Genomic DNA, 26,837 nt, shown 5'->3' on the forward strand with positions numbered 1-26,837 from the left:
TAAAAAAATAGCTGATTTTTTCAATCTGATACAGGTAACTCTAACGGTGTGCATCAAAAAGGGAAAGGGACGTCCGGCGGGTCGACCGGCGAATCGACCGGTAAGGCTTATCAATTTTTTTCCCCCCTCCCTCTCTGTTCCCAATTCGTTTACTATTTCTTTTTCCCTCCATTACATATTTTTCGTTTTTTGTTGCCTCCAACAATGATTTCCTTTTAAAACCTAATATAAACACATTATCCATATACCAAACAAGTGACACGATTATAGTTGAAAGACGCATAAGTGAAAGAAAACAGAGCATAATGACTTTCTTAAATTCCATGATGTTCACTTCATTTTCATCATCTTCTTCTTCCTCCTCCTCTAATGATGAGTCTGATGATGAATATATGGTCACACTTTTGGGGGCTTATGAGATGAATAATGCTAGTATGATTCAGATTTTGCAATCAACTGATAGCTCAAAGAAAAGAGGTGGTTTTGTTGTAGGCCATAAGTATATACGCCGCGATCGAAAGAAGGGTCATGGGAGATTGTTTGCAGACTATTTTGCGGCAAATCCACTTTATTCACCTACAATATTTCAGAGACGTTTTCGAATGCGTCGTCCTTTGTATCTGCGAATTTTGAATGCTATCGAAGCACACAATTCATATTTTGTTCAAAAACAAGATGCAGCTCATATTGTTAGATTATCTCCCTTACAAAAGATGACTTCAGCTATGAGAATATTGTCCTATGGAGTGGCAGCAGATGCAGTTGATGATTATATACGTATTGGGGAAAGCACTGCAATTCAAAGTTAGTAACAATTTTGTAATTTAGTGATTGAAATCTTCGGACCAGAATATCTGAGATCTCCAACACCAACTGATATTGCTAGATTACCTGCTATTGGGGAGGTTTGGGGGTTTCCGGGTATGTTGGGAAGTTTAGATTGCATGCATTGGGAGTGAAAAAATTGTCCAAAGGCATGGCAAGGTCAATACGTAGGCCATAAAAAAAAGCCAACCATTATTCTTGAAGCAGTAGCTTCTTATGACTTATGGATTTGGCATGCATTTTTTGGAATGCCTGGATCACACAATGACTTGAACGTGTTGGATCGATCACCCTTGTTTTCTAATCTTGCTCAAGGTAAATGTAACACCCCTGTTCCGTAATATGCTAATTGGTCCCTAATACGTATGTGACTATATGTTTTGATATGATTTTTTTTGTGTGCCATTATGTGAATATATGCGACTTTGGAATTCTACCTGTTCACCGTAGGAATATCTGTTTGAATAATCTGCTCTGGAAATTAAATTGAGGGCCTTATCGGCCACAGAACCCGAAATTGATTACGCCATTGTGATTGACATAATTTTTAGAGCCTACGGTGAAATTTAATTGAAAATTGATTCTGGTCAATTTAAACTGATTAAATTGATAAATTAAGTACCCCATTATTTTATATATAAATATTTGTTAGTGGGGCTTATTGTATGATAGCATTACACTCCCCTTTAACTCTTATGAACTCAAGAATATGAGGGATTCAATTGTGAGAGAGTGAGGGCCGGCCTTAGTGAGAGAAAGGGAGAGAAATTGTGCAATTTGGCTTAAAGCTTGGAAATTTTGGGGATTTAGCTCAAGAATTGAGTAGAGCTTAGAAGATCAAAGCTTCTAGGTGAGTAATTCTTGGATTATAGTTCGTAATTTTGTGTGTTCAAGCTAATTTGGTGATCAAGAATAAGATTGAAATGAAATTGTGTTGGAATTGTTGAATTGAAGCTTAATATGTGCATGCATGTAAGAAATTACTTTGAAATTGCATGTTTGAGCACAAATGTGTGTAGTCCATGTGAAATGTTAAAGGAAACTCATGTTTTGATCACCATTTGTGTTATCTAAGTTGAGAATGATGAGCATCTCCCACATGCATGTACAAATCATGGGAGTATAAGTCTTGAATGTTTGAATTTGAGCATGTCTTTGTTAAATTTTATGGGAATGAGCACTAATTACATTATTTGAAGTGAATATGAAGTCAAATGGGCATGCATGTCTGAATAATTGAAGATGGGAGCTTTGAATGCATGAATATGTATGATAGAATTGAGTTGGGTGTCAATTTGAGACATGCAAGTGTTTAATCCTTGAAATTGAGCTCCATAATAAGGTGTTTTGGTGTTTATACCTTGTTAGTATACTTATATGTGATATTTGAGCTACAACATGCATGATTTGTTGGTTAAAAGTCGGAATGGAGCTCAAGAACTCAACCTGGGATTCCCAGATTTTCGACGTCCGCTCGAGCGGGTGAAGTGACGCTCGAGCGGAGAAATCGAGCTCCTAGCATTTTCTGCAAACATGGTTCCCGCTCGAGCGGGGAAGTTGACGCTCGAGCGGGGAGCTATGTAGACAGGCAGTACGCTCGAGCGGCCGAGCTCACGCTCGAGCTGGAATTGAAGGCAACCAGTACTTTTGCAGACCTAAGGGTCCGCTCGAGCGGGGAAGTCCACGCTCGAGCGGGGACCATATTTTCTGAAATTCTGTTTTTGCATTTTGTGTTCTGTTTTCCGTTCTCTTTCAGTTGCAAGCACTCTTAGGCATATGTTAAGCATTGTAAATGAGTTGATGAGATAATAATAAAGCCTAAAGAGGAATATGTGAATTAAAGAACGGATTGAATTGTTAATGACCCTTTTGTGTGCATGGAAAGTGTAGGGTCAAGCTCCAGGGCGAATCCACAAGCCGATCACTGTGAGTAATATCGATATTCGAATAATTGTGAATGTCCAATTGTCTATTCCCTCATAAGCTTTATCAATTGCTGGAATTGCTGATTGGGATTGTGGGCAAAAGTCTGTCATGAAAGTAATTGGACCAAAGGTCGTTTTGAAATGAATGAATGGACCAAAGGTCGTTTTGATGTAAATGAATGGACCAAAGGTCATCCTGATATAAATGAATGGACCAAAGGTCGTCCTGATATAAATGAATGGACCAAAGGTCGTTTTGACATGAATGAGTAGGCCGAAGGCCGTTTTGACATAAATGAATTGGCCGAAGGCCATTTTGATAAAAATGAATGGGCCAAAGGCCGTTTCAACATAAGTGAATGGGCCGAAGGCCGTTTTGCCATGAATGGAAACCCAAATGGGCCAAAGGCCAGAATGTTGGAACTACAGTTACTTGATTTGCATTTCGTATAGTCTTATATATTTGCTAATTAGAAGTATGAATTGGGCCCAATGCCGTTTGGAGCATGTTGTTCTACACATTGTGATGTAACTGTCATATTTGATGATATTATTCACTGGGCTATCGCTCACGCTCATTCATGTCTTTGTAGGTGAGCCAAGAGAAGTTCAAACCCAGCCCCAGTGAAGTCTGCCAGGAATAACATGAGTTTGGAGAGTCAGCCTTGTGTCTCACGCATGAGACTCAACCTTGCCATTCTGTTATGTATTTCCATTTTGTCTTGTTGGCAAGGATCTTGTGTATATCAGTATGTAATTGTGATATGGGTTGACTCATTTTAGATGATCCTGTCTGTAATGAATTTTGTGAAACTGTATTTTTGACGTGGGTTATTAACATATCTGAGCATGGTTTGTTTGATGTGCATATAAGCACGGCTCTATGGACAAAGTTTTAAATTTGGCTTCCCTTTGGCCGCCTTTACTCTGATGTGTTAAGTCTGTTTTGGTTTGAGGCCGTAGGTGATCTTAGGATTACTGGCCGGTTACGTCCTTAACCCATGGGGGCGGGTTCGGGTCGTGACAGTAAAGCTCCCCCTGTCCATTACACTATTAATGCACATAGTTATAATATGGGTTATTTACCTTGCTGATGGTATATACCCTCAATGGGCAACATTGATTCAAACAATCTCTTCTCCCCAAGGAGTAAAGAAACAACATTTTGCAATGATGCAAGAGTCCGCAAGGAAAGATATAGAGCGGGCATTCGGAGTGCTTCAATCTCGATTTGCAATTATAGGTGGTGCTGTACGTTTTTGGGATCCGAAAATGCTTGGGAACATAATGAAGAGTTGCGTTATATTACATAATATGATTGTCGAAGATGAGAGGGAGGAGCACCTTTATTTCAATTATGAACTTTCATAAACCAACGCACCAGTACAACTTTCCTCTACTCCTAACAATGACTTCCAATCATTTCTGTCTCGTCATTTAGGTATTAGAAATAAAGATGCATATCATGCCCTCCGTAATGATTTAATAGAACATATGTAGCATCTTTATGGTGAAAACTAAATTCACCACGTCGATGCGAACATGTAATTTTGTTTATAGTTTTGGAATGGGAGGTTGTCTTGTTTGTACTCTTCATAATTTTATCAATATTAACCAAGTACTTGAGAAGTTCTGTTATGATGATCCAATTTATAAAGTTGAGAATTGATAAATGTTCAATTCATAATTTATAAATGTTGTCTGCTTAGATATATCCACATAAATTAAATTATCCAAATTTGAATTACAATTTTTAATAACCATGTCTTAATCAGTTATAAAATAATGAGAAAAGGCTTACTGATGTTATTGGAAGTCTTATATTTAAATATTAGTCTTATACTTAAATATTGAAAGATTCATGAATTTTGGGAATTCATTTATTCAGTACATATATTTATTGATGTTGGAATTCATTTATCCATATATTTATTGATGTTGGTTGGCTTACTGATGTTGCCATTCATTTATTCAGTAGATAAATTCATTTATGCACAGATATGGCATACGAATTCAATGCCTCATCAAATGAGTCAATGCCTCATTTTACACACACCACCATCCAGTACTCATTCCCAAAATATAGCCAAAGTCTGACTATTACCAGTAATGGGATCTTGAGAGACTGCCAACCAAGATCTACATAAAGTTTCATCTTCTATAATTGTGAACGCTTTACCACGAGAAACACGAGAAGTTTCAGAAATAAAATGATTATCAGTGTTCTGCTCTCGTGAAGTTTTCGAAATAAAATTAATATCAGTGTTGTGCTCCAACATTTGTGATTCCTCAAACATTTCAAAATCTTCCATAATTTGAAGCAAATTGAGTAGGATACAATATCTAACTTAGACAGTGAAAAATATTGGAATGATATACACTCAACCTCAGAATCAGATAATATAAATTGAAACTCACTTGAAAAAAATTTATAATGACACAGAACTAAAAAAATTCACAGCATGTCTACAACAAAATGTAATGCTATTATCAAACTGAAATACTCTATCAACCCAACTGAAATTCACAGCATGCTATTATCAAACATATATATTTTATAGAGCACAGCAACAACGGTAAGTTTTCAAAATACTCTGTCAACCCAACGGTAAATTATTGGAATTGCTGATGCAGAACGGCTAGTTCTAAACTCAAAATATGTATATAGGATGTAACTTTTTCATTTGCATTTTCATGGGAATTTAAATTTATATCACCCTTCAATTTATTCCTAGTCCACAAAATAACCTACCTATTTGAACCTGTTCCAAAAAATAAACTAGTTCGCACCTGTTCCAGAAAATAAAACAGTTCGCAGAATTGAGGAAGTTGGTCAACCGGTGGGTCAACCGGCTGGACATCCGGCTGGTTGACCGGTTGACCCACCCCAACATTATAGCACAATGAAATACTGAAATCTCACGCTTGTCGTCAGTTTGATGAAATTTTTGTTCCGTTCTCAGTTTGATATCAATTTGGTGAAACGATTGGAGAGGGAAAAATGGACTTTTTTTCATCAAATTTGAATTTGATGCTTAATCTGATACACCATTAGAGATGGCCTAACAATGTAGAGAATGGGATCAATCCATTAAATGGCGGTTGTAACTTGCAAGGAGTTGTATAGATATAAGCTAAAAAAATGATTTTAATATTATTTAAATTTATTTTTAGCGAGAATCAAACTTTCAATTTCTCATGCTAAACAGAAAAATATTAGCCCCGTTTGGTAGAGCTGTGGGAAAGTGATTATAGATTATAACTTAACAGATTATAGCTTATAGCTGTGAGTATAAGTTGGTAACCTGTTTGGTGTAACTATGAGATTATAGATTTAAGCAGCAGAGTAGTGTTTGGCAAATAAGCTGTAAGATAGCTTTTTGCTATGTAATTGTCATTTTTGCCCTTATGAATAGAAAATTTGTAATTTTTTCATTTTCGTCTCTTTAAATTTTGAAAAAGTTATTTTACTAATGGAAGTTGATTAAGTAGTACCTAATTTGGTACATTTCATTACCTCAAATTTATTTTTTTATTTATTTATTATTTTTAAAATTTTTTTGGTAATAATATTGAGTTGACAAGGAAACAAAAAAATGTCATTGCAATAAAAATACAATAAATTACTATTAAAGCAATAAAAATAAAACTTCCTACATATTTAAAGATCTACTAATTTCGTCGGCAAATTGACATACAAATATTATGTCTCCTCACTTCCATCTCGTTGTCATCACAGTCAACATCATTTCCATGGTGTGTTTGTTGAGACGAAGATCCTTCCTCTTCATTAGGCACATAATCCGCAAATCTATCATAAGAGTCAAATGCAATATCGCAGAACTCACTTCGTCAGATGAAATTATGAATTACCATTGTTGCACAAACAAGTTTGACTTGGGTCGCCTAGCTGTAGTTTGGTGGGATATCCTTTATCATCGGCCATCTTGCTTTCCAAACCCCAAACGTTCTTTCTATTACACTTCTAAGTGATGAGTGTGCGTGGTTGAATTTTTCTTGTGCATTTTGAGGGGGTTGACCATGTTCAAATTGAGCTAGATGATATCTCTCTCCTTTGTAAGGTGCAAGATATCCTTTCATGTTTGGATACTCAGCATCCACCAAGTAAAACTCATCTATTTTAAAATTGCAAAATGAAATTAAAGTAAGCAATTATAAATGTAAAAATAAATATGGAGATGTGAGTGTGGTGCATCTACTATAGCACTTGTGGTTTTGGAAAATTATAACTAGGATTCCTAATTGTATCCAAGAAGATCCGAGTATCGTGTGTACTTCCTTCCCATCTTGATAAGCAAAAGGTGAAACACATATCAAAGTCACATGCGGCCATTATGTTTTGAGTTGCATATCCCTTTCTACCTATTAAATGAGGTTGCTTATCTGAAGATATATATGCTTTGATGTGTGTTCCGTCAATTGCTCCAATACAATCCTATTACAAAATAGTTCATAAAATTATTTTTAGTCACAGATTATTAGAAATATCTGACCAACATTATTATATGTAACACCGAAGTTCCACTTGTAATTATTTTTTTACCTTGAAATGAGGTTAATATTTGCGCTTCCTTCAAATATATGGATGCACACCATTTCTCAATTGAGGCCTTACCCAATCAATAGACATCATTGTAACAGCTTTTAACACATTCTTGAAGTATTTTGAAATAGTCTCGCTGGAATGTTGAAATCTTTCTTGGGCATTTCTGTTTCGAATGTCACCGCCAACAATATACAAAAATATTACAACCTGCTCCTGAACCGAGACTTTTCGTCTAGTTTCAAGGCCATACTTTGTATGTAACAAATCACACAATTGATAAAATACCTCTCTTTCCATTCGAAAATTTTCAAATACTCTTGTTCGATTCCGTTCTTGTAATTCTACCATCCACTTCCCTCCTATTAAACTAGATGTCCTACATGGTTCTTTTATCAAATAATTTGTCGCATATGTCACTGCAACTGTTGCCGCCATAGCTAAGAGCATGTTATTATGTTGTTGGGTTTCCAATGTGCTGCCTTCATCTTTAGTATCTTCATCATGGTGATCATCATTCCGTTAGTTATCATTGTTACTCATCTCCAATGGTGATCATCATTTCATTTACACTCAGATTTCAAAGTTATTAATACAAAATAGAGCTATTATTTTACTTTTTTTATTCCTAGTTATATTTTACTTTTTTTTTTACTTTCCAATGGTAGATGCATGCATGCAGTAATCATTTGGATAAAAATTAAAGAGACATGTATTGGCATCCTAAAACTATATATGTATAAGACAAATGCAGCCTCTCAAATAAGCCCAGTTGCATGAATACAGAACTAGGACTTGCTTAAAAGTATAAACTAAATGTCTTTTACATATATACATCAATCCATTTCATTATGATTCTGCCCAACCACCAAACTACACCTCAAGCCAACACTTTTAATCTCTGTTAATGAAGTAGGCCACTTTTAACCAAACTACACCTCATGTCTTTTATAATGATTCAGCATTGATTAAAAGATAATAATAATAAAAAAAAAAACGATGATCAAACCACAGTACAACATGTACTAAAATACATAACAGAGCTACAAAGTGAATTAGAAAAACTGGTTCACAAGAAGGAAAAACTATTTTAGAGATTAATTCTAGGCAACAAGAAGATATATTATTTGCAGACGAAATAGACTAGATGGCTAGAGAAACTCCATTACAGAAAAAAAAAGTTAAAACCATCTTTTATGTAATACAAATGATCATTTCAAACATCAAGCAAATTGAACTTCCTAAAATGTTATATTCAATCAACACAGCAATACAACAGTAAAAGATTGAAATTCAAACTAGAATGACCTCCAAATTCAGCTCAGCTGGAAAACACCATAATAACACCACTTGAAAAACATCTACATATATATAAAAATCTTTACCATTCACCTACCATTCATATTCAAAATTGAAACCAACCATTCAACTATTCAACTAATATTTCAACCATTAAACTAACATTCAACCAGTCAACCATTCACCTACCATTCAACTATGAAAATGCCACCTACCCAAATATTAATAATAAAAGTCCAACATTTTTCAATATTAATCAAAGTCCAACATAGTCAAATATTAATAATAAAAGTCCAACATAGTCAATAATATCCATCAAAGTCCAACAAAAATATTAATAAAAGAAAAAAAAATAATGAGTTCAACACAGCAGTCCATGTCAAAAATAATTAGTCGCAATAACCTGTGGTGGTCTTCTCCATCTCAATCTCCAACTATAGAAACCTCAACCGAACTTCATCCGTTGGAAGACTCATAAAGCACTCACGATGCTTGTCTCATGAGAACAATCTGGCAGCCCATACATACAACTCATCATCTAGAGACACACCAGGGATGCTTTCCAACTTCGCTAAACATTCTGCAATTGAAGGATATCTTGATGAGGTCTGTGTTGAAATTGCTGAAGATGACTCAACCACATTGACTATACGATCAAGTGTCTTGTTCAGTAGAGCTGCACTAGTAAATTTCTTCTTTGTCTTGCTCTTGGTTGATGAACCATCAGTGTTTGATGACCGTTTTTTGTTTAACTCGGAAGGATGAACCACCTCCAAATCAGCATCATCATGAAATTCAGCATCATGTGGGGTATGAAATTCCTCTGGAGTCTCATCAATGTGAGGCATTACCCCTAAGCTAGGAGTGTATGCCCATTCTCCTGTAGCAACTGTATCTGAGAATAGTATGTCTAAGTCTTTAGTAAATTACAACAGTATACGTCGGAATTTGCAGCATCAGGATACCTCTGCAACAATTACAAAAGAAAATTTAACAATGTCAAGTAACAAAATTTGGTGTATTTAATTGAGATAAAACAAACAAAATATATACATTAAGCAATTCACGTACCTCCAATTTCTTGGTCCACCACTCATCAGATGCAGATATAGCTCCAGTCAATGTATTACGACCTAAGCCTGTCTCACCCCTTAACAAATTATTTCATAAAAGCCAATCTTTTTTCAACACATCCCAATGATTTTTCATTTGTATTCGTTGGTATGCTTTTCCAGTCATACTTTTAAACTTAGTTATCACATATTCCCACCCGACCCTATCTAAGTGTGTACTAGGTTTATGTCCAACCTTCACTTGTTCAACACAAAGATTAATAAAAATTTCATTTGATTTTGCATCCCAATGAGCTTTAACGGATGGTACTTGACTTGATTTTCCCTTGTTCTTCCTATTTTCAGGTTGTGTTTCCTCTTGGGTACTCATTCTATGAAAGAAATTTTTTTTTTTTAAAACAAACTCATTCATCAGTGCTTGCATTACAACAGCAAGATTAGTACAAAATAACCATACATGGCAACTACGTAAACATTCATTGGGTACAATAGTTCATGGTAAACTACTTAGCACAAAAACATCGGGTATCTATAAACGGCACCTATCATAATTTAAAGAGTAATGCAACTGACATAACGACACAAATCGTGAGCAGACCCACAAGAAGTTGCTTCATGAAAACATTAGATTGCTCAAGCATTTGGTTCTTTACTTTTAGTCCTACAGTCTCCATATGTTGATTTTGATCAATCATTCTCTCGTTCCTCAGCCTCTCTACTATCGTCACAAATTTTGGGGGTACACCACCTCTAAAATTGACAATTTCTCTTCTCACAAATGAAATACAGTCTCCCTTTAGATGGCTTGTCAGACTCGGTAACCCTTATAGCAGCCCTTAGCCCACAATCACATTTCAAAGCCTCATGCCTCCAGTCGAAGCTCTCACCACTAGAATAATAGTTACTAGAGGATGACATGCCTCTGCATTAATTAGGAACATTAACTAATAAAGTCAAAAGATTTATGAACTAATAAAGTTAAAAGACTGAATTCAACCAGACAAGATTTTCAATTGGTTCTTCAAGGCCTACCGATGTGCTCTACAAAACTTTTTCTTCCCTATTCTCCTAAGGAAAAAGAGGAAAACCTCCAAAAAAAAACTCATTTTCATTCAACTATTAATTGAAATCAATTATTATTTACTCTTTTTTGGAGAACCTCCAAAAAATATTACTCAATTAGTTTTACAAAACAAAAGAGTTTAACACAATCTAGAATAAGAGTTTAGCATTAACCTTTTTTCTTTTATTTTATGTTTCTTATATACTAATATTTTGTTTTTGTAGAACAGAACATAACATTCCTGTAATAACCCCGATCCACAATTAGCCACTAATCGATAATTAAGGATGTTAATTAAGTGAATAAAATAAATTATGGGATTATTATGTAAATTGCATGAGGTTTGGCTTTCTATCTGTCACTTGTAGAAATATCCGTTTAGAATTCTGCTTTGATATGAAAATTGAAGGCCTTATCGGCATCCGAAACCGAAATTGACTACACCAATATGTTATTTGGAATTTTTAGAATCATTTGGCAAATTTTATTAAAAAATTGATTCGGTTTGATAAAAATCACATGTGATTAAATTGAACCTTGATGGGAGCTATTTTGGATTAATTGAATTTCGGTCTAACCTGAATAAATTAAGGTTACTTATGTGTGATTAAATAATGCAAGATTGGTGCCTAATCTAAACCTATTAGTGATCCAAGATGTGATTAAAGAGTAAGGTGTGCTAGGCCTTGGTGGTGTTGAATGTAGAGGATTAAATTCTTGTGGCTGTGTTGGAGTAGTGCATGTGTGTGCACGTGTAGTGTATTCAAAGTGTGAGAGTGTGAGTTGTGTTTGTTCAGCCGAGTGTGAGAATGTTTGTACCATTCCTTTCAACTTATTCGAGTCCTTATCCTGAGAGAATTCAAGCTAGAAAGAGAGAGAGTTTGGCTTTAGAGTGAGAAAGCTCAAAAGTTTGAAGAAGAAGAAGAGAAATAGGAAGATTCACCTCTCATAATTTGGGAACAAGCTTTGGGTAAGGATTCTATGTTTAAATTCTACAGTTAACTCCCATGCACCATGATTTCAACTCACCTTTGAACCAATTTCATGAAATTAGCAAGTGAAGTGGGTCTTTGGGCTTGTAGATGTCTTGCATGTGCATCCTTGGAGATTAACCTTTTGATTCATCATTTTGAGTTAGAGTTTTGAAGTCATTGCAAGCATGTGAGTTCATATCTTGCATAATGTTTTGGAAATTCATGGATTCATACCAACCATTTGCATGTTTTGAAGAAATCAAGAAAATAGTTTGAAAATCTTTCATGTATGAGCTTTTAAGTTCAAATTTGCTAAATCCATGAGTCTTGAGCTAAAGGTTTGAAAATGATCATATATGTGTGTTTTAGAAAAGCTTTCCAAGTATTTTGATCAAGCTATGCATGAGTGTAGCCATTGAATTGCATTTTGAAGCTCAAAACTCTGTTTTTGGAAACCCAGAATTTCACAGTCCGCTCGAGCGAGGAAACCTGCGCTCGAGCGGAGAATGCGAGCTCTCAGTATTTTTTTTTTCCAGACATGAGCTTTCCGTTCGAGCGACCACTTTGATGCTCGAGCGAGCCCTTTGCATGTTGTCGATCCGCTCGAGCGTGGATTACGACCAACCAGTACTTTTTTCAAGTTTGCAGGTCGCTCGAGCGAAGGAAGTCACACTCGAGCGACCCATCTCATTTTGCATGTCCGCTTGAGCGAGGAAAGCTACGCTTGAGCGTGGACCTTATTTTCAGAAATTTTGCCTAAGTGTTCCAAGGCATGTCTTGGCATCCTCATTGCATCTTAGGCATTCCTAAGCCTTAATTAAGCCATAGTAATGAGGTCATGGATTAGAAACATACTAAGATATGAATGTACTAAGTTAAGGGAATGCAAGTAGGTGTGTTTTAAGCAATGAGCTAAGAATTAACAAGAACCAACGTAATGTAAGCTAAGCCATGTTGGCCACTTAAATGTGTGATGATAAGACATGCTTGTGTTATGTATTTTGTGATTGTAGGTCAAGACTCGGGGATTGATTAACCGTTTGCGAAAACCACTGTGAGTAACATTTCTGTAAAGATATGTTGATTAGAATTATGTTCCAAAGGAAATGTGATAAACTATGATTTTCCGAAATGATATCTGTTTACGTGAACGAACATTCCAAGTTTGAAATCTATTATGGCATCCATAGACTGTGTTACATGGACTCTTCTATTTCCCCCACAATACCCGTGTCCACCGGATATGACATGGATAAGGGTGTGGGATATGTGTCCGACGCTCGTACCCAATTTAGACACTCCTTTAATTTGTGACAATACATGAAGAAAAAGAAACTTGCATTTGTTAGTAAAGCAATATTTTTAGGCTCCCACATGAATTAGATATAAAAATTTCATATTTGTTTCTAAATCATATTTAATTTCTAATATATTTCTACATAATTTAAATCATCTCATCCGAGAATATTATATAATATGCAATATATATGTGCATATGACGTGTCCCCGTATCCATATCCAATTTTGGATACATACCCCAAGATCCTAAGATTTAAATTTATGAAGGTCTGACGCTTGGATACACACCCGCACCCGACACTCGCACCCAAGTCCATGTAACATAGTCCATAGATAGTACCAAGTCATGGGGGACGACATGAAAATGCGGGTCCATGACATACAAGTAATTACGAGATCTCGTTAGCCACTTCATTGTGGTGATATGTGTTTAATCGGTATCCGGAACCGATTACTCTAGTCGGAAGACGTTCTGTGATGTGTTCTATGGGATGTACCATTATTATATTCTGATATGAGAATGATTATGCTCTGATTTATTTTCCGCTTATGATATGTTCGGATTTCGTTCACTAACCCCTTTACCTTAATGTTATTCACTGGGCTTTAACTCACTGTTTGTATATATATGTATATAGGTGAGCATTCTGGAGTTCAAGCCCGAAAGCTTTTGTCTAGAATTGTGTTTCTGTTGTCAGCCAACCATTGTGCCTCACGTGGAGGTTCCCGAAGCGTCTTGTGTTTAAGTTTTGTGGTTTCTGTTTACATAAGACTTGATTTGATGTCGTTGGCTGTACTTAAAATTCTGTAATGTGTGTGGGTATAATGTATGAATGACTTTTGATTATGTATATAAAGTTTTAAATATTCTGTTCACATAAGTCAGCACAGCTCATTGGACAACTATATTTACGTATTTGCTTCCGCTAGCCCCTTAATTTTGTTAATCTGTTTAGAGGCCTTCGGTAATCCAAAGATTACTGGCTGGTTACGATGCTAAACCTATAGGGGCAGGTTTAGGTCGTGACAATTCCCTTCTTTTAATTAACAACACATGTGTTGGCCATACAGAGCACTGATGGAGGATGATTTTGCAAGCAACTCTTAACTTTTGTTTTTGCAACACATGTTTTCTTTTAATTAACAACACATATACTAATATTTTCTTTTAATTAACAACACATGTTAATAATATTTTCTTTTCTTAACTTCTTAACTTCTTATATACTAATATATACTAATATTTTCTTTTAATTAACAACACATGTTTTTGCAGACATGATTTTGCTAGCAACTCTTAACTTCTTGTCTCATTTTCATATGAAAAATAAAAAACAGAAGTGCATAACTCACATGTTTCATGCTCTACAAAAAGTAATTATTACATATAAAATAATTATTAGATCATGCTTGTTTTGGATAGAATAGATCATGCTTATTCACAGCTTCACCAAGAACACTGCTCGAAGTTAACAATCAAAATGGCTCAACAATTTGAAGTTATTCTATGTATTCAGATATGCACAGAAGCGTGATCATAATGTGGAAAGATAAAATTATTCAATAAGCTGAAATTCATTTAAAAAGAGTGAGTAGAGAAATCATCTTCCAAGTCCATGAACCAACACGTAACTTTTCTGCTTACATTTTCCATTCATTTGTGTGCTATCAGGTTACATAAATCATTAAAATTACAAAACTAATTCCACAAAATTAAGAGCTATTTTATGCTCAAGACACCCAGAAAATATCAAAAAATTAATATTAGGGCACTCAATGCCTCAATGAAAATACCAAATGATTCAAATTACCAGGCAGTTGAAAAATCGAACATCATATTCAACCTGATTAATTCATAACTCATATCAAAACAGGAATCTGGAAATACTGTTAGCAAAGTGAGATAGTACATGCTTTCTTAGATAATGCGTTGTCAAAACTCTCTTTATTTCCTTTGAGATTAAGTACGGGCAGCTCTTGTTCTACAAATTTTCATGCTCAAAGGGGTGGATAGTTTGTCGGAAGTAAATACTTAGCAAACTGGCTTAAAGGCTTCAACACTGCAGATGCTTTCACTTTAAATTTTGGTTTTTTCCTAAAAATTATGATTTCCCTTGTCTCCTTTCAAATTTGGGTTATATTGCAATTTGCAATTACAGTTTAACCCAAGAGAGGGAAAAAACATGAATTGTGGATTTATTCTTTACGAACTCCAGGAAACAAAATTCAAACAAATTGATGAATATCAACATGTTCATTTACTAAATTCTCTTCAACGTACAAACAGAATATTGAGAGAGATCGCAGATAACAGATCGCTGATCGCAGTCAAAGCACCTCAACTAATAACAGATCGCAGTCAAAAGGGGGTTTTCAACCCTAATCATAGAGTGAAAAAGAGAGAGAAGACACCATTTCACATAACCAAAAACAAAACCCTAATTGAGTCCATACATATATCACAGTCATGAAATCTTACCTCGGTGCAGATGAACGAAAAAACAGGGGGACGACTCTTCCTGGAGAGGCAGACGACGGCTCTACAAGTTCGATCTGCTGTGATTAGACAGGTCGACCACTGTTTTCGTGGGTGTTGGTCAAGCTTCTTCTCAATCGCAAGAGAAGAGGAGAATAGGAGAGAAGAGTGTGAGAGACGAGAGTTAGGCAATCAAACGGGTATATATAGTGGTATTTTTGTAAATAATGTAGATTAGGAGGGACATTTAAGTCATTTTAACACCCACCATGCAGTTGCGCGCTTAAGCTATAAACTTAAGCATCCCCAGACCCACTTTTCAAATAAGTTGAAAATTAGCTTCATTTAAGCTATAAGTTGGTGAAATAAGCCAAGCCAAACACATGTTTTTAACTTAAATTAAGTTAAAAACTGAAATAAGCTACTTATAAGTTCTACCAAACATGGCCATTATTGAACTAGAAGCGTGCGTTTGCTCTTTTAACATTGGTTGTTAAAGATTGTTGTATATGATTAAATAAATTTTCTTAAATAGATTTAGCATAAGATAACTTGTTACATTTTTACTAGTACTAGAGTCATCTTCAAAAAAATTTTTTGAAAATTATTTGTTGTTCTAACATTGTATGAAATACATATTAAATTACAAAGGATAACTTACACTAACACCTCTTAATGTTTGGATTAATACAAATTATTCCTCCATGTTTGATAAATTACATTGCACTCCTCTTAGTTTTTGTTTGTTAACAAAATTGACAGAAAACATTAAAGGACCATAATACCCTAAATTGGAAGATTGAAATTATCTTATTAGAGTGTTTCCAAGACCTTTTTCTTTCATCAAATTTAAACTTAATGAAAAAAGTCTAGTTTTTGTGCTCCAACGTTAATATTAAACAAATATCAAATTGAGAATTTCTTAAAATTTTCATCAAATTGAAGATTTCTCAAGCTTTTCATCAAATTATTGTAAATAGTCGTTGGAGCCATACACTGGACGATCGACCAATTATCCTCCCAAACAACTTATTTGTTGCTTCAAACTTCTACTCCCTCCGTCCCATAATATTAGTCATTTATTCCATTTTTCATTGTCCCAAAATATTAGTCCCTCTTCAAAAATTAAGTACAAAAATAATATAAATTTCCCATTTTGCCCTTCTTTTAAATTCATAAATAATATAAAAAGTACAATTATGACATTGATATTCTCAAAAAAGTGTACTATCAAAGGGTACTTTTGGAAAACCAACTTTTTAAAAGTACAATAATTGTACTACCAAAAAAAATTAGATTTCCCAAAAAAGACCATTATTTTAGGACGGAGGGAGTAATAAATTTACATTAACCGATTGATCGACCAAAAATCCTTTCAGTTGTCCGTAATTTGATAAAAGAATATATTTTTTTTTATTAGATCGCTTGATATCAAATAATTTTTTATTTAAAAAAAAAAAAAAATGTAAAATCGTTAGGAATGCTCTTATCCTTACACTTCCATCTTCTACCATCCACGTCTCTCCCCAGTTCAAGTTCAGCCCTATCTCATCTCTCTCAAAATCAATAATCCTCCCAAGGTCACCACAACCTAGTACCATTACTGACCAGCGACCACCACCGCAACGCATTTTCGGCAACCTACCATCACTCACCTCTATCGCCACCATCACCCACCTCCCACAACCCCCCGATCGATTTGGCGATGGCAACGGAGTATTGCCTGGGTGTGTCAGCCCACAAACTCTTCCGGCCGCAAATAAACGTGAGCAGATCCTTGCAGCGAGATGAGGAGGTCTAAGGTTTAAAACCAGTCAATCAAATCCCAGCAAATCCATCTCTCAATTCTCCAACCTAATACGACAGTGGTTGGTATTGGTGATGCTTTTGCTGTTTGATTTGGTGATGGTTGTGGTTCAAAACTGATGTAGGCCAACTGTTTGTTAAAAGTCCCAACAGTATTTGGTACTGATTGTGGCGCTGGAGGAATCGGCAAACCCAGTTGAAGGCATCAATAATGTGAAGTGTAGAAGGGATCTCTGGTGGCTGTGGTGATTACTTGGGTCTTTGTTTTTTTTTTGGTTTCAATTTTCTGCAATAGTGTGTTTTATTTACAAGACCCAAGCATGATTATTCATGGCTTTGAAACTCTAAACCTCAGTTCCTTGGATTTGGGTTATTGGTTAAAGAAGAAAACAACCTCATTTAAATGTTTTATTGGCTTGCACAAATATTTGCCTGTTTTGGGTTCACTGAGAAAGCCTGCATATAAATCACTATGAAACCTAGTGAATCTTAATAGAAATTGATTTATTTATTTTTTTATGACAAAGCTTGGTGGGTGTTGTAATTACAGTTTGGGCTTAATAGTGACAGTGTTAGAATGTACATCTGTTTAGATAGAGAAAGAGCAGAGGCACACGCACAGAATGGTTTGAGGAAAATAGAGTGGCTCAAGAGAGGAGAGAAGAAGTGTTGACGTTGTGGCTACCAAGTGTTTGATGAAAGAGCTGTGAAAAAAGGTTGTGACAGTGGAAAATGGCATGCATGTATTAAGGTACATTAGGATCAAAATTAGTATGCTGGAAATTTTAGATGCTGACATCATCATATTGTGTTAGTTTATCTGACGGTTGATTAGGGGAGGGGAGAACTGTAAACTTCAAAGAATAAGATGTAATTTCTAGAAAGTAAGGGAGTAATTTATATTAAAAACAAATCTGAAGGAATGTCAATGTAATTTCCCTAATTACTAATCACTCTTAATGTGAGCCTTCACCCATTATGAGTGATTGGTAGTAATTCAGTGGGGATATGAGCAACTTTTAGGCCCCGTTTGTTTTCAGAGATAGAATGAAAGTGATTGATAGTGAGAGGATTAAGTAAAATTGTGTTTGTTTTGATGATAGTTGTTAGTGTAGGGATTCTCCGAATCTCCTTGGGAGGCCCATCAATACCCAAAAAATCTTCACACTATAGATTTTTGAAAGAATCATTCCTTTGGTCTTGTGCTCGTTCCCATTGGCGAATATTTTTGGTCTAGCAAACTATATTCCTTTCTTTGAGCTGCTGATCAATTCCTTTCTTTGAGCTTGAACCATCATATTTCTTTGAATAATAGTTGTATTAAATAATGAGAAAATTAATAAAAAAATTTATTCATTATCTCCGAGATAAAATTATGCATAACTTTTCAAGATAACCAGAATTATTCTTTGAACAACATTAGTGCTATATACTTGAGAAAATTTCAGAATTAAAATATATGATTAAGATTCATTATTGATATCTTGGTTCCTCATATTTACTCCCATTACATATTAATGCCTAAACTGACTCGCTGTTGCTTCTAGATGCTATATTTGTTCTTTTTTTTTTCTTAATTAATTGACATAGTAAAACCATTGCATGCCTCGTTTTCATTGGCTATTTAACTGTTAGCCCAATCAATAGAGACCTAATCTCTTGACCAATCTCATTTTTAAAAGCATATTGTATTTTATTGACCATATACAAGATGGGTACTCGTAACATTTGAAAAATCCAATCTTATTCACACACACAACCAACTATAGAATCACATGAAAAAATAAACCTGTAGCAACAATCCAAATTCCAAAAATCATATAAATTACTATACAATCCAATTGTATACCAATTCACACACATCAATCTTCATGCTGGTCTCCATAGTTCTTCATGCTTGAAACCTGGTTCCTTTTCTTGGAATGGTGGTGCCGCCTCTCCTCAAACTTCATCCTCCCGGTATCCTTGAACTGTTGCCTCATCAATGGATCAATCACACATTCTGGTGGAGGAATTGGATACCTTACCGTGTCATAACAATATGAATAGTACATGTATTTTTGCCTAAACCTCTTCATCGCCACACGTTGCTTTGGTGTGACACGAGCATAGTTGGTGCTTTCCAATTGATCATTTTTTTCAGAGCAACTAGTGGATAAGACCTCCTGAATGGGATCAACAGCACATCCATGGAGGGACAAATCGGTGAATTTGGCCACGAAGGGAGCGTACTTGTAGTTGACCTTGTATTTGCCACCGGAGGTAGCCCAATTTGACGCATCCCATATGGTGGCGTACAATGACATTGGTTTTGAAGGGAAGTCTCCACGCATGGCATCGCTTCGTACTATCTCACGAATCGGAATATCATCTATGGAAAAACTGTTTGTATAAGAAGAAGAAAAAATTCATGAGAACTAAAATTTTAACATGCCTAATTTTTAGGTTAATTAATTGGGTTTTTGTATCAATTCTCTATAAGATGAATTTGTCCTCTATCCCTCGTTTGTTTTCTTTGTTTAGTTTGGTTTGTCTTTTTTTTTTTTTTTAATTTTTTTTTAGGTTTCTTTTTCTTATATAACAAATATGGCATCTTATTAAACTTTTCTTGATGAATGAAGTATGGCATCTTATTAAACTTTGCTTGATGAATGATATTCTACGAATCAAAATAGAAAAAACACCCTCATAGGTTTGGGTTGAGTGTGGGGAGGGTAACCCCGACCCTTGTACCACTAAAAAAATATCTTTTGTGTTTTCTTTTTCTTTTCCTTTTCCTTTTCTAAATGCATATTTTCATTATTGAGTTTTAGGATTTTTTTTTTCTTTTTTCTTTCATGTTTTTTGAATGTTGCGCCTATTCTCTTTCTACTTTTATTCTACAATCTCACTCGGATCAATATCGAACAACAACACATTATTATAAATTGTTTTTCATTATGAACTGTAAAATACAAATTGAATACTGGCAATATAAATTATAAAACTAAATTAGGCTGGTAGGATCGGAGGTGGGGTATGAATGGAGCCGGTGAGAGAGGGGTCTAGAGGGTAGGGATTGGATACGGAGTTTGATTGAGTGTGTAAACAATACATACATTTTAATTGGTATAGAATAGTAGGACTTATTATTTTAGATAGGATGATCATTAATTACACTTTTTATATTTTATATATTATTCGCACATTAAAAAAATGTGTGAACAAATTCATTTTCATTACACATGAGACAATATTTACTAAACAGGAATGGGATGGGGATGTGGTAAGGGTCCTCAAACACATATACCCACCATGTTGCCATCCTCATAATTACAGAATTAATCAAATATCTATAGTCTGTGTGCTTTACTTAGAATAGAGGTCACTAGTTTTTTTATTTTTTATTTTTTTTTGTTATAGAAAAATTCTCCCTACTCTTCCTCAGGTCCAAGGCAACGTCTCTTTATAGAGATTATCAAAGTGTTCTATTAGCCGTTCCGAGCGAGGAGACTATAACCTGAGAACTTGCCTTGATCTCCCAAGACAAGCCCCGCTTAAGTCAAGACTCGCACAGCAGGGGAGTATTGAATCCACACCAAATACTGCTTAAACAACTTGAGGTCACTAGTTGAATTACCCCTTTTCTAAAAAAAAAAATTGTACAAATAATAGGTTTATGTAGCTTGTCTGACCAAAATTTTACCAACCAAAGCGATAATATACGTGTCCTAAGATACACGTTTTACAATTTTGGATCAAAACTCAATTCAAGCAAAACGTGTGCGTATAAACGAATTCCAAATCCATTGAAATGGTCAAATTAGAAAATTAAAATCAATTGATATTATAGAAATATATATATTTGCTAGAGTAGGTGGGAGGGGGAGGGAGTTTGGAAACTCACATGATGTTATTGTTGGTCCACAGTATGCTATAACGATGGAACTCTTTGGAGGGGTCAAACCACAGTGTGTATCTCTCTTCTCTTCCTCTACTGGTGCTTCCATTTCCATACACGTTTGTCTGAAATCTCCACCTCTTTCCTCTAATATTTCCCAGAAATTCAAAGTCCAATTCGTCGTGTGTTTTCTCAAATATATCTCCATTCGACGTCTGTACAAAATAAATAAATAAAATTTATAGTTATATGATCACAATTCATGATAATAAAAAAACCATTATGAGAGAACAAGTTCAAAAAAAAAAAAAAAAAAAAAAATGAGAGAAAAAAGGGTAAGAGAAGATGTACATAGAAGGCCACAACTATGCCAGCAGTGTATTCAGATGGCAACTTTATTTTAGCACTGAACAAGCCATGGTTGTAGAGCTCCGAAGACCTGAACCCAGAACCTATAAAATATAAAGATAAATGGGTAACCATCAAAATTTATTTTTATTTTTTTATCTTTTTGATTAGCGAAAAAGAAGCAAAATTTATTAAGCTTCAATTATGGGTTTTAAATAATGTTATTAATACTGGCGACACAGTTGGCCAATATCTATTGTTATTAAAAGTAAAAAATCGTTTTTTAGAATTCGGGTAAGACTCTGGACATGTTATCTTTCTTGTGTATTGAATCGCTTTTTTATGAACAAAAACAAGCATCTAAAATAGATATGAGTATTCTATAATTTTCTGTATATAAACCTGTGTATTGGTTGAGGACAAGATCGACGGTTTTGTCATCGGATGATCGGACGATGTTGCTGTCGCCAAAGAGAGGATTGAAGCCTTTGTTGAATGGAATTGTGGGTACGATGAATGCAGCGTTAGCAGCAGAGACAAGATGGAGGAGGAGAGAGAGACATGCTATTCCTTTGGAGAGAGAATGAAAAGTTTCCATATCTTTTTGTGTGAGTTTTTGGGGTTGAATCACTGTGTATGGCAACACATGTACATATATGGAGAGAGACAGAGGAGCTGGTTTGGAACTTTGAATAGTTTATTTAAGTAATTGTCAAAAATGAAAAGTATCATTATGCCAAAAACCTATTTACAAACAATTTTTTTTTCTTTTATATTAAAAAATATTGTGAACAACTAAAAAGATAAATAAAAAAAAAATGTCCATAAAATTTTTCACAAAGAGAGTTGGTAGTGATTTAACTTGATGTGTTGTGCGCCCTTATCAACAATAAATCTAATCTATACCATTCAAATTCTGATTAATTTTTAAGTATTTTTTTGTGAGTTTGTAAAATTGTTTTTTTTTAAATTATGAATTTTATTTTGTTATAAAATGAAAAGAAGTACATAGAACTCATACGCATAAATAATTCTAAAAAAAAAAAAAATCACTGTATGGCCTAAATTATCTTAAATTTGGGTCCCATAACATATGGTTTAGATTTGGATCATGCAATGATTTCTAAATACTTTTATATGCCCAATTATGTGTATATATCTTTAGGACGAAGAAAGCACAAGATGCCACATCATTTTTCATAAAAATTATATTTATATATGATTATTTGAAATTATTAGATGTTCTTAAAATAACACTCTATACCCTTCATCAGTTGACACTTTTCTTATTATTTTAAAAATATTTACATTTTGTTTGAACGGAGTAGATAAGGGGGGATTGAAATTTACCAGACTGTTAATCCTGAGATACATTGTCCCGGACTATTTAGTTAAACTGGATATGGATCCCATGTTTGTTTAGTCATAGGATTAGATGTCAGGAAATAACTATTTGGCTAGATAGGATATGAATCCTATGTTTGTTTGAGATATTATGGAAAAGGATAAATGTTCAAATGACTATTTTATAATTTTCAATTATTTACTAAGTAATAGAAATATTATGCATATCTTTAATATTTTAATTATTTTTAACTAGATTAAAAAAAAATTATTTTATTTTATTTTCTACACAATTAAATAATTTATTTTTTTTAAATAAAATAAATAAAATATCAATAAAAATATATGTTTTTTTAAAATTAAATTTTAAATAAATTTATTTTAAATAATAATAATAATTAAATAATGAAATTAAATAAAACATCTATTAAAATTTAAATAATGAAATTAAATAAAATATAAAAAAAATTTTAAAATAAAACATCAATAAAATATTGATAAAAATTTATTTTAAAAAATTAAATAAGTAAAACATCAATAAAAATTAAATTAAATAATTTTATTTTTAAATTGAGATATTTAAATTTTATTGAATTTTACTAAATATAATATATAATTAAATAGTAGAGGATTAAAATGGTCATTTACCACTTAATCCCATATCCCATATCCCTATCCCTCCATTTGGGTTCTATCCCCTCATGGGACACAATAGTCTAATGAATTTGGGATTAATAGTCTGGTGTAAAAATTTTGAACCAAATAACGGACTTTTAGTCCGGATGGATTAACAGTCCAATCTCACCCCTCAATCCCTCAAAACAAACACGCCTATGTGTATACTGTGTGACAATAAAAATAAAATTTAATAGATGATGTGCTCTAGGAACATTAAATACTTGATCAAATTTACTTACTAAATAGGAAATTTTATTAATTATTTTGTGTTTAGAACTGAAAAAAGTGGGACAAAAAGTAAGACTAATAAATAAATAATGTGTCAATGTTGTATTGGTGGATATTATTTTTAATACATCAATGACATGTAGTGTACCAAATATTTGGGCCAAACTATCAGTTTTATTAATTAAGGGAAGTTAGGTAAATGAAGGAAAATAAAAAGACAAAGTAGCAATAATTCTATGATGGTTTGGTAAACAACCTCTTTTAACAAAAGTGAGAGTAGTAGTAGTCAGGGCTAATCTGTAAAATTGTTCAATCCACACCGATTCACTTGTTAATTACAGATTGATTTGATTCACGGTTTAAAATATATAATCTGTTTTCGAAATCATCCCACCCTACCATAGTTAATGTTGGAACAATCTTTTATGTAAAATAAATAAGTTGAAACAAATCAAACAAATAAAAATAAATTATTTATAGAATTTATTTTATCGAAATGAAAAATAATAAAGACGATTGAGTCGAGTGTGTGACACTCTGTTCTTATGACAGATTCGTCCCGCTTCGGTGCTTATGAATGAATGGCATCTATCTTCCAGGATATAATGATCTACATAGATTGTAGTAGCACTCCAAACAATCTGTACGGTGAACAAAACCTGTGTTCTATACTCTCTGAATATTTCCCTAAGAACTAGTATGAAGAATAATGCACACAAAGAGCAAAACTGGGAAAAGAAGAATTTTTCTGGATGTGAAAATCTGCTGGAAATGATCTCTATTTATAGGCAAGAAAGTGACCCTTCAGATATGTCTGAAAAGGTGCAGTTTTGAACTGAACAGGTATGAACTTTGAATGAACAGATACAATTCAAATTTAAACAGATCTACAGTAGTTTTGAACCTGTAATTGATGGGTAGTTTTAAAACTATAAAAACAGTTTGAATTTATTGGAAATTTGGACTGGAGGAGACTTGATTGGACAGAAAATTTGAATTAAAATTTGAATTAAATTTTGTCTAAAAATTTAATATCCGATCAGGGCCCAATCGGTAGGCCAGACGATGGCGACGCGCGCATGTGTGGTGGTTTGAGCCAAGATTCAATTTGTCCATAACTCATTCCTTCTACAAACTTGGGGTGCCCCTTGAGACGCAACCCAAGTGTTGCCACATAGAACTTATGTATACATATAAGTTCTCTTCAAGTTTTAATGTGGGACAACCCATTTCAAGAAAATCCATATTTTACTCTTTAATTATCCATTCCACGAACTTGAAAAACGACGTCAACTTCCCATTCACTCATAAATGGTTTTGATGAACCGTTTTCGCTGTGTGACTTGTCATGTGACAAGGAACACGTCACCTCTTGGATCCACCTCAAAAGACGTGTGATACCTACCCAGATTTGAGCTCAAAGTTAGCCCAAAATAAGCCTATAAAATCATATTTTTCCAACAGTTAATACACATATATATATATTTTTTTACCTTCGATGTAACATCAAAGCAAAGATGTCTGTAAGATTAATATGAGATAGGAAATTTGTTGCAAATTAATGTTATATATAAGAAAAATATTATATATAATTAGTTAGTGTTATGCACAGGATGGAGGGAGCATGGCCCCACGAGGGGCACGCCCCTCCTCAACTTTTCAAAATCTATGTTTTAGTATAGGTTTATAAATAGTTCTTTTAATTTGTCTCCTCTAAATTTGAATATATACTCTTAGGTTTAGTGAATTAGGTTGGATGTGATTGCTAGTGAAATGATGGTTAGTGAAAAGATTATTAATGTGAGGATTGTTAGTGAGAGGATCAAGTAAAAGTGTGTTTGTTTTGATGATAGCGTGGGAGATGGTTAATGATGAGATTGTTAAATTATTTTTATATAAAATAAATAAAAAATTATTTCTATATTAAAAAATTACTAAAAAAAATATTGAAATAAACAAGTGCACTTGATAAAAAAAATAAAAATAAAAATATTTTTTTTATATAAAATAACTCAATACACTCACTATTTTTTTAATCGTACCCAAAATCCAGCCAAGCTAATCCCCCCTCCTAAATCATCACCAAACAAGGTGTGGGTGGGACCCACACCTAAGGCTGAGTATAAGGTTATCCGAACCACCAATCCGCTTAACTCGAATCGATCTGCATACAAATGGACGGTTTTGTAGACACAATACGGGTAGATGCGATTTGGAATATAATATGATTGTGGGTTGCGGGTTTCACCCACACCAACAAAAACCTGCCCACACTTAGACTTTTTTTATTGTTTTTTTAAAACTTGAACCGTTGTTATTTTATTGTTGCATTTTTTATGAATGTAGAAGTTAAGCTTAGGGTTTTAAATGATTTTACTTTAATTGTGTTGTTGGGTAGTAGATAGTAAATGAGATTGATGATCTAGTTTAGGATTTTGAAAGATGTGCTTGTGTTAATTTATGATTTGATTTAAAAGTTTAGGATTTTAAATGATTTGTTTGTCTTAGGAATTGATTTTGTTGTGTTTTTAATTTTATAAGTTTTAATTCATTAATTACTAATGTTGGAGCATTTTAGAAAATGGGGGGGAAAATGGCCCAAAATAAATATTTACAAAATGGGGGAAAAAAATGCTCCAAAATAAATTTTTAAAGAAAAAAATTCAATCTGCAAATCACCTGCACATCCACGAACCCTATTCGCACAAACCGCAATCTGCACTGTGGGCGGTTGCGAGTTGAATTTTCTCCAAACCACATACATGCGCCAGAGGGGTCCAAACCGATCAGTAAACCGTCCAAAACTGAATTGCGACCACCCGTACACCCATACTAGTCCATCCGGCCCCCTACCCCGTTAAACAAACATGGCCTTATAATTTTTTCTTTATTTTAAAATAGTTCCTATAATTTGCACTAAATGTTTATTTTATGACAGAAATTACCTTTATGATATTATAAAGTCTACATTTAAATGTTTATTTTATATTCGTTCTTATAATTCTTGCTAATTTGTCCTTATTGGTATTTTGTTTCTCCTTTTGTGATGAATATA

General features: G+C 33.9%; 2 protein-coding genes and 1 long non-coding RNA gene across 3 annotated transcripts; 1 reads left to right on the forward strand and 2 right to left on the reverse strand.

Moving 5' to 3' along the window:
* Positions 1-305: 305 nt before the first annotated feature.
* On the forward strand, positions 306-959 carry LOC145819285 (uncharacterized). The gene is made up of 2 exons (XM_082913256.1): positions 306-804; positions 850-959. Exons 1-2 carry the CDS (start codon positions 306-308, stop codon positions 957-959), a joined length of 609 nt encoding a protein of 202 aa, XP_082769382.1.
* A 7,884-nt stretch (positions 960-8,843) lies between these two features.
* Positions 8,844-15,672, reverse strand: LOC114323198 (uncharacterized). Its single transcript, XR_014362133.1, has 2 exons — positions 9,685-15,672; positions 8,844-9,580 (listed from the first exon to the last, which is right to left on the reverse strand). It is a non-coding gene; the product is annotated as an uncharacterized LOC114323198 (long non-coding RNA).
* A 3,359-nt stretch (positions 15,673-19,031) lies between these two features.
* On the reverse strand, positions 19,032-22,660 carry LOC114323200 (putative xyloglucan endotransglucosylase/hydrolase protein 30). Its single transcript, XM_028270729.2, has 4 exons — positions 21,935-22,660; positions 21,536-21,636; positions 21,191-21,399; positions 19,032-19,686 (listed from the first exon to the last, which is right to left on the reverse strand). Exons 1-4 carry the CDS (start codon positions 22,128-22,130, stop codon positions 19,167-19,169), a joined length of 1,026 nt encoding a protein of 341 aa, XP_028126530.2. The 5' UTR covers positions 22,131-22,660; the 3' UTR covers positions 19,032-19,166.
* Between the last annotated feature and the right edge of the window lie 4,177 nt (positions 22,661-26,837).

Source organism: Camellia sinensis, chromosome 2, assembly GCF_055761805.1.
Source record: "Camellia sinensis isolate YWXY chromosome 2, ASM5576180v1, whole genome shotgun sequence".
Classification (NCBI taxonomy): domain Eukaryota; kingdom Viridiplantae; phylum Streptophyta; class Magnoliopsida; order Ericales; family Theaceae; genus Camellia; species Camellia sinensis.